Raw genomic sequence first — 9648 nt, 5'->3', positions numbered from 1 at the left:
ATGCCCAGCAGCACAGGTGTGGTCCATGCAGTGGACTGGATCCCACCGACAAATCATCAACTGAAATAACCTTTCACACAATGTCCCCGATACAATCTAATTAAGGAAACTCTGAAATGGGGGTTATGTTTTCCAGGAGATCTGTCATGTCAAGCGAGGGAGGAATGAAGAACAAAGGGGTCGGGACCAGGCCAGCTGACCTGAACAAGGGGGAACACATGGACTCCATGGAAGACCAACAGGAGACTGATCCAGACCCCTGAATGTGGATGTCAATGAGGAGGCCCTGGCACACTATGGGGCCCCTGGTATTGGATCAGTATTTATCCCTGTTGTAAGAAGGGACTTTGAGAGCCTATTCCACATGGAGGGATGCTCTCTCAGCCTGGACACACTTCAGAGGGCCTAGGCCTTGCCCAGGATGATATGACAGACATTGGGGAACCACCATGGAGGGCCTTACCCTCCCTCAGGAGCAGAGGGGGGATGAGTTGGGAGGCTGGTGGGTGTTTTTGGGGAGGGTAGGTAGAGGGAGAATGAATTGACGTGTGAAGCAAGCTTGTTTCTCATTTGAACTAAAAAATATTTATTTGATAATGTTATTAAATCTGTTAATTGCACAAAATATTACACTTCATTAAGATTAATTTCCTGTATTCTGCCTGATGTCTATTTCTCTCTCTGATTTTGGTTTTTCCACTTTCATGTTGACTTTTTCCTCTTTGTTACATGTACGACAGGAGAGTTGTCACACCTTTCTGTCTCAAGCTTGTTTAGTGGCTTACCATAGCAATACCTGGTTTACCCATTTTCTCAAAGTTTTGCTTCATATTACTTATGTGAACACTGCAACTTTTCTGTCTGTCCAACTATATACAAGTGGCTACCCTGGTTAGGTGTGGCAAACTTGATTAATAGTATAACAAGTAGGGATATGTAAGAAAATATTTTTCTGTTTTCATATGCTAATATTATATATATTCAGTAGTGTTAATTTAGATCAACAATACTTTTTGCTTTAGTGATGCCCATATACATTTCCATGGTATCTGCATTTTTTCCATTCTCACTGACATCAGGGTTAAATAAGGACGTTGTCCATATAGACATAATGTAAATTAAAAGAACATTCTCCTCAAAAACATCAAAGTGCATTCTGTTCTCATCAATTTTAAAGTGAGATAACTTACATAAGCAGGTTGATAATTAGAAGTGAAGAACAAGAAATGAAGCAGCCATGAAAAATATAAACAAAACATGGATAGATGATTGACAGAATGAATTTTACCAATCTTTAAAGTAAAGCTAATGCCAAGTACTTAACAAATATTGAATGCTTCACACACATGCAAACACACGTACTGTGTGTGTGTGTGTGTGTGTGTGTGTTTGTGTGTATGTGTGTGTGTGTGTGTATGCACTGGAACACTCATGTCACAGTGGGTGTGGTAGTCAGAGGACAACAACTAGACTTGGTTCTCTTTCAGTGTTGTTTGTGGGGCAGAAATCAGGTCTTCAGTTTTGATTGGAAGAACTTTACTACTAAGCCATCATGCTGGGTGCTTCCAAGAACTTTCATTAGGCAACTAGTAATCTGACACACAAATCAGAAAGATCCTTATTATTTGCATGATCTTATCAGCACAGAAGCATGGCAGGGCAATTTTTCCATGTCATACAAACTTTTTCCAAGGCTAAACATCCTAGTGTTTCCTCCATTATAGCATCATCACTATGGGAACCAAACTTCCACACATCAGACTTTGGGGAAACAAGTCACACCCAAGACATGAATCAGGAGAGGAATACTTTGATTGAATTCCTGATATTAATATTAACATAAGTAAACCTTATATCATATGGAATTTTAGTTAAACATAAGATTACAAATATTTAAAACTAAATTACATAACAAATATAAGGTAGAAAGTCAAGTCAATTCCTTCAATGACCTTTTAATAGTGGCCATACATTGAGTACAGGGATACTGTGAGAACTCTTTGAGACTGAATTATGTATAAATCCACATATGAGCTGCATATTGAGCAGTGCCCATTTGTGTTTGCACCTCTCTGTAAAAATAATATAATTAATTACAAGGTAATAAAATTAGAAATTTACAATGTATTTAATTTTGATGAACCTCTGGAATCTATATATCCTGCATACATAGTTATAGATGTTGTTGAATATTTAATGTACTCATCTGATTGAATCTGTGTTCCAAGTCATATACACAAACTGAGACACAAACACACTTTATAGCATCCAGGCCATGTTTTTACAAATATTCCATGATATGGAGAATAGAAATGCTAAACAACACACACACACACACACACACACACACACACACACACACACACACACACACAGATGCACTCACACACATGAACAAATAAAATTTTTCCAAGGCTAAATATTCATATTTTTCCTCCATCATAGCATCATCACTATGGGAATCAAACTTCCACCCATCAAATTTGGAGAAACAAGTCACACCCAAGACACGAATCAGGAGATGAACACTTTAATTAAATTCCTGATATTAGTATTTATTACACATTTATGACACATATATCACAGTTAGGCTCTTAGTACCAATCATCATTTAAAATTCATGGAGCACACTGTGTTTACAACTGGTGAAAATGACAGACGACACAAAAAACTGTGAGAGCTGTTAATTTGCAGATTAGTGTAATGAGAGGTTATTTGCCCTGGCTGGTCCCGCCACTCTTCAGCCCCAAATGAACAAATGGAGAGTATATTAGTTATAAAAATGTTGGCTGCTGGCTTGGAATTCTTACTGGCTAGCTCTGTCTTAATTATTAATCCATCTTTACTGATCTATCTATTTCCACATGGTCTTGGCTTACCAGAGGATGTCTGGCCTGTGATCTCTTCCTGGGCTCTGCATGGCAAATCCATCTGCCTGTTTCCAAGAATTCTCATCGACTAGCCCTACCTATAATTCCTGCCTGGCCAATCAGCCAACCAGTATTTTCTTCATCAACCCATAAGAGAAACATATATACAGAAGGATATCTCCCATCAGGTTAGTTTTAAGATTATGGACATTTTTTCAGTTTTTATCCAAGAAAAGCAGGGGCTGTGAGCAACGTTATGACATCTCATGAGCAGGAAGGGACTCATAGCTGGGAAACTCCCCGCAACTATTGCAGCCATGTTTACCAGAGACCAGCTGGGATTCAAAAGGAGTGTCACAGAAAGGGTAAGCATGCAGGAGAGCGTGTAAGAGCAGACAAAGGTGCTCACCAGGAGAAGGATGGTTTCAGTAGCTCTGGACTCAGTGGAGCGTCTGGAGGACACATTAGTCCTGGGCATGTGTTGCATCCTCTGTTTATGTCTGTGCAGGGTGAACAACATGGAGCTGCTGGCCCAGAGCATGAGACCCACGAAAATTAAATCAGGAACTGACTGTATTATGGCATACAGTGTATAGATGATTTTGTCAGGCCGAACAGCAAAGCAGTATCCCAAGTCTTTTGTATTTTTTGTGTTGTTCTTGAATTTTGCACTTGTATACACAAGAGAAAAAATGCTGATGAGCACATACAGGATCCAACTAAGGCACAAAGAAGAACTAATGTACTTGGGAGCTTCAACCTTAAGCTCTGCCCATAAGGAGTTCCAAGGGCTAATAGTAATGGCCTGGAAGACACTCAGGGAGCAGGTGCTACTCATGCAAACACCCCTCCCAACTCTGTGAAGATAGACAAGGAGCTTGCATCCAAAATCATTAAGGAAGTCTTTAAAACCCAAAGCGACCATTGTCTGAGGCACTCCTTTACACAGCAGAGTTAAGAAGTTGGCTACAATCATGTGCCACAGGATCAAGTCTGTGGACTTGAAACTGAACCCTGAGAAGCAAAACAACATGTATCGGCAGAGAAGGCACAGATTTCCCAGAACTCCAACCAAAGTCTGGGTTGAGAACATCACTGCTATGGCTTTGTCGCTTGCTTCCATGGTGTTAGCTCCTGTTGTTTGGAAAGATGAAGCCTGGGCTGAGTGTGCCAAGCCAACCAGATACCCTGATTCTCAATCCACAGTTAGATCTAGTATGAATATTGATCTGATATATTCTTTTGAATTGGGGACATTCTAAGATGAGTTTCTAAACACACATATAAAGGACAAAGCTAACCACAGAAGCAGCAGGTGTTTCAATTATTATATCTAATTATATAGACTCTACTATGATCCTGCTGAACATCTGTTCCATGTGGTTCTATCCCTACTCTTATAGGCACATAATTCAAAGATGTGGTCATTGTATATGGTCACAAAGTCCCTTCGTGTTCCTATGCATGATTCTAAACAAGGGAAAACAATATTGCTCGCAGATGTCCACTGATGACATAAAAATTATGAAGTTCCTTTAAATGTTTCTTTGCTGCCTCTGAAGAGAAATTACTGACAAATATTCAAACTATTCATGATATTTTCAGAAGAATTAAAAATTGCATCTCTGTTGATACTGTTTCTCATTTCTATTCATGTAATTTATATAACCTTTTATCCCAGCCTTTGTAGACAGATGAATCCATATTTGGTATACAGAACATTTACTGAAAGATATTCTATAGCAGGTTGGTGGAATGCATATTATCATTATAGTTTTTCTATTTACAAGCATTGTGTTTTCCATTTTTTCAAACATTGTTTTCTAATATATAATTGATAGAAATTGCACTTTCCTAAGGTTCTACATGTATTTCTGATAAGAATATACTCTGAGCCCACTGGTAAATTCAAGTGCACGAAAACATTGACCATTGTCCAAAGTTTCCTCTTTGTACATGTGTATAAACATCACTGAACATGCCATTTTATACATGTGCAAATGAAATTACAGGATTATCAACTGAAGTGAGCCTTTGCTTTCAAGTTATTTTCCTCTTAACTAAAGCTCAATGATTTTCAGAATGACAAACCATGGCTTCCTTACCCATCAATTTTCATTTCCAATTGCGAGGTCAGTAGCATATACAGTCTGTGAGGAATGCCTGGGCAGAGAAACAGGGATTGGGATGGTTCTAGGACCCTGAGTCTCTGAAATGCCTCGTGCCTTTAGTCAAGAGTAACTCAGATTTCTCTCTGCGTATGCTATTGCTCCATGTTCAAAAACAATCAGTCATTTATATGTAATTGCTTACCGACACTCAAACAGTTTCTCCTTTGGATTCTGTGTGTCAGATTGCAGTCTGCTTCCTCCCTGTACTGTATCTCTTTCAAGGACCCGAGTGCCACTGTCTCAGAGATGAGGATGGGAGCAAGACCAAGACTGCCGGTGCTTCTGATATAGATCTGTGATTCTCAGATATAGGTCTGTGACCCTTACCTCCCCTTAGATCTGCAATTAGCATTTCACCTGTTTGGCAGTGGGTGTGAAGGAATGAGGAGATAATAACTTTCCTCAGAAGTTTTTTCCTAGGTGACATTAAATAAACAACAATTAGCAATTTGTTTCTTGCATCACTCATTGCAGCTATTATAGGCTATTATGTATTGGTGATTCTTCAGAGGCTGGCAGAGCGTCACAGAGAGGAAACAGTAACTAATGAGATCACACCTGTGGAAGGCAAGCAGTAACCCTAGAATCCAATTATGACATGTTCCCTATCCCCATGAAGCCACTACTATTTGATTGTTTTTATGCTTGGTGTTTATATCATTTTAAAAATGTTTTCAAACAACATATTTAGTCATATTCTTCCTCTGCACCAACTCTTTCCTGTTGCTCCTCCTTATCCATACAGTTTTCTTTTTCTTACAGAAAAGCAAAAACAGAGAAGCAAAACACAGAAACAAAACAAAGTTGTTTTTGTGTTGGCCAACTATTTGTGAACATGTGACCAACTCTGGTATATGGTTGACACATCCAGTGTCACTCTACTGAAGAACACTGATTTCCCTCTCCATGTTGCTATCAAGTGCAAAGGGTTCTTGGTTAGGGGTAAGGATTTTACCTACTTTCTTTTCCTTTCTCTACTTTGAACTCATAATCTATGAGTTTCTACGTCTATCCTCCTTCTTGTGTCTGGAAAACACTATTTCCCCAGAGTTATACAACATCTTCAGCTCTTATGATCTTTCTGTATCCTCATTCATTTTGACCCCTGCTCATACAGCTAGAGGTGTGATAGAGATATCTTTTCAGGGCAAAGTGCACCAAAGTCTTTAACTCACCATCTATTGTCCATTTGTTGGGGGCGGGGTCTCTGTGTTAATTTCCATCTACAGCAAGAAGAAGCTTCTCTGATGAGGATTCAGTGATTTACTGACATATGGGTATAGTGACATGTTTTCAGGAGTAAAATTATTTTCTTCTTTTAGTAGAAGGATTGTGGTATGTTTTTCTGTGGAGACCATGAACAATCCAGTCTCAGTTTCTTGTGCTCATTAGCAATGTCAGGTGTGGGTTGCATTTTTCTTTTGTTAATTAATTTTTAAAATTTAAATTGAAAACAATCTTAGTTTACACACCAATCCCAGTTCCCTCTCCCTATTTTCCTCCCATTTCCCCCTTGAGTCCTGGTATTCTATGTGAGTGCCACCACTGCCCAGCTTCCATGGCTGTGATTAGCTTTGTCCTCTGATCTCCAGGCAGGCTTTATTAGATCATCAACAATATATCTCTACAACTTAATTAGGAACAAAATTTACAAGAGAGTAAAAGACACTGAGGTCTGTTATTGCACTTCCTGCAATATGAATATCTTGTCTCTCCATGGTGTTTGTCAAAGTGACAATCATTTTCTTATTCAACTTTCTGAAGAACATTGTCATAATCAGGACTATGAAATCGTTATGAAAAAAATCACATCTTTCATTACTCTTTCATTCCCTAGCACATTAGTCCTGCCCTCATTGACTTTCAGTCCTCATTTTTTTTATAGTGCTATCAGGTTGGGATAAATACATATCTCCAATTGCTTCCAAGAGCAGGTGTGTCAAAGACTGGCTATATTGGTGTGTCTCAGATTATGCAGTATGCAGTTTCTTTCTCACTGACAGATAGGAGTTACATTACATCCATTGACTTCTGTGCCACCCCAACCTATCCAATCATACCTTCATGTCCCAAAGTCTCAAAAGTGAGACATGGAGGTACCCTAATTTTCTTACTCACAAGTCTTTCATACTTTGGTTCAGAAGCTTAATACTCAGGTATTGGGTATTTTTGAAACCCATTTGCATTGATTTTTCCTTCCTGTATATTAAAGGTAAAGCCTCAGGGACATTGTGTATAGTTTTTTTTCCATTCCCCTCTTCTCTTCAGTTCTTCTCATCTTTTCTAAGTATTGGAATCCCTTACGGGCTCCTCAGTGTAGGACTTACTTGTATTGCCTTTTTCTTATTTGTTCCAAGAAGTTATAAATGGGAAGCTTAATCTCCATTGCAAGGTAATTTTAAGAGACCTTTATACATGTTTGCAATGTTTTGTAAACATAGACACCATATTTCTTTTTTCCTATTTCTTTTCCCATCATATAAACCCATCTCTACTACCCAAATAATATCCCTTCTATTCCATTGATTTTACAGGTCTTGTGCAAGTAGCCCTAGTTTCTTGAGTGTAAATACATTTCTTTTCTTCTTAATCTGTGGCTGATTTTGTACCTGGGTGGCTGGCCACTGGCATCCTCTCTTTTCCCCTTTTCAGGTCTCACTCTTTCCACTTCTCTTGAGCTTAGATTTCACCTATTTATTTTCTCTGCCTGGAAGACCTTCCTATGCTTTCTCCTGCATAGCTATTGACCATTCATCTCTTTATTAAACCAATCAGGTGGTTTAGGCAGATAAAGTAACACAGCTTTACAGGGTTAAACAAATGCAACATATCTTTGCATTGTTAGACAAATATTCCACAGCATAAACAATGGAATATATTTAACTAATATTCTACAACATTTAAGTTCCTGGATGGCCAGGATCTGGGGACAAGATAGCCCTGAGACTAGAGGTAAAACCAAAGAAGCCTGACAAATATATCAATAGATTGGTTACTGATGATATTCTGCCTTGTTAAGTGAGTCACCATCAGATAGGCTTCCTCCACTATCAAATGGAGTTGGCGCAAAGACATACAGCCAGATGGATGCAGCAGGAGAAAATGTAAATTGGAGTTCTCCATCCTGTCCCTCCCAATGGAGATTTGGGTTCCTGAAGAAGAAGGGGAAATAGGCTGTAGGAATCAAAGGGGAATGAACGGAGCCAGGAAAATATGCTCTACTCAATCAACTAAGCATGGATCAGATCATATGGACTTATGTACACTCAAGTGGCAATCACAGGTCTGTGTTGGTCTACAGCAGTTACTCTGCATGTACATTACAAGGGTTCCTTTGGTGTTTTAGTAGAAGTCCTAAGACAGGCTCCTCAACACTTACAATGATGCCTTTCTATCATAAAAATAAAACATGGGGAGATTTTTGAAGCCCCTGCTTGTTAAAGTTCTAGACCATTGTTACGATAAATCTTTCTGCCAAAAGCCGCCTGAGCCCCATCGCCACGCGTGAGCTTTATGCCAGGCGCCTGCCTGAGTTAGGGCCCAAATGAATACACAGAAACTTGTATTAGGTTCAAAGCTGCTTGGCCAATGACTAGGATTCTCATCTACTAGCTCAGTCTTAACTATCATAAATCTATATATTTTATAAGACTTATCTTATTGGACACCTTATTGGCATCCCTCCTTGCCAGTGGATCACATTGTGCTGCTGGAGCAGGAGTGGAGGGGAAAAGAGGCACGCTTCCTGTTTCTCCTTCTTTAAATATGAGTCTCCTTGCTATGTCACTTCCTGCCTGGATCACCACTTATCTACTACATTTCCCAGAATCCTCTTTGACTCCTAGTCCCCTCTAATTTGCTGTCTCATTGGCCAAACAGTATTTTATTTAACAATCAATAAGATAAACATACACAGTACATTTCCCATCATGAGCTTCGGGTACTGACTTCAATCAAGTTGAGGATTTCAAGTGAGATCTTCAATCAAGCAAATCCCATCTAACATGGATGGATACAATTCATTCAAGAATTTCACTATACTAACATTTTCTTTCTACAGGACCCCACAAGGCTATAGTCATCCCATTTCAGCAGGAAGTAACTTGGAGGATGCTATGCCCCTTTCCCCATTGTTGTCATTTAGGATAGTGTGTATACCTAGTTATCAATAGCTTCCTATTGTTTATGGTTGGGATTGGAAGGAGGTGTTCAGGCTTGGACACCTCTTCAGATGACTTTAGGATTTAGTTAAAATAGATAGTTAGGATGTGACATAAGCAGATTGTATCTTCTTATATTTCACCTTTATGATTCTTAATTTTGGATACTTTACACTGTTAAGTTTTAATCCTCTTTTAGACTAAAAGGGGAATTATAGGGGAACCTGTAGTCATGCCTGCTTATGGGCTGGCTACAGGTCTGCCTGACCATGCCTGCGAGGTCATGGTCAGGGTGGTCAGGGTGACATAGAGTAAGATATTCAGGGCTGTGTTTCACTTTCATTCCCTTTTGGCTTGCGTACAGACTGCTGCCACGCCTAGGCTAGGTCGCTCTGTAAGTAAGGTTTTTCCCTATTAAATACCCTTATATTTCTACTTGGCTCTGTA

General features: G+C 39.2%; 1 protein-coding gene across 1 annotated transcript; it reads right to left on the bottom strand.

The window, feature by feature from the left end:
- Positions 1 to 3054: 3054 nt before the first annotated feature.
- On the bottom strand, positions 3055 to 3993 carry LOC113838157 (vomeronasal type-1 receptor 4-like). Its single transcript, XM_027433949.1, has one exon. The coding sequence runs from the start codon at positions 3991 to 3993 to the stop codon at positions 3055 to 3057; it is 939 nt and encodes a 312-aa protein (XP_027289750.1).
- Positions 3994 to 9648: the final 5655 nt, after the last annotated feature.

This window comes from Cricetulus griseus, chromosome 9 (assembly GCF_003668045.3).
Source record: "Cricetulus griseus strain 17A/GY chromosome 9, alternate assembly CriGri-PICRH-1.0, whole genome shotgun sequence".
In the NCBI taxonomy this organism is placed as follows: domain Eukaryota; kingdom Metazoa; phylum Chordata; class Mammalia; order Rodentia; family Cricetidae; genus Cricetulus; species Cricetulus griseus.
This window is presented reverse-complemented; position numbering and strand designations above follow the sequence as displayed.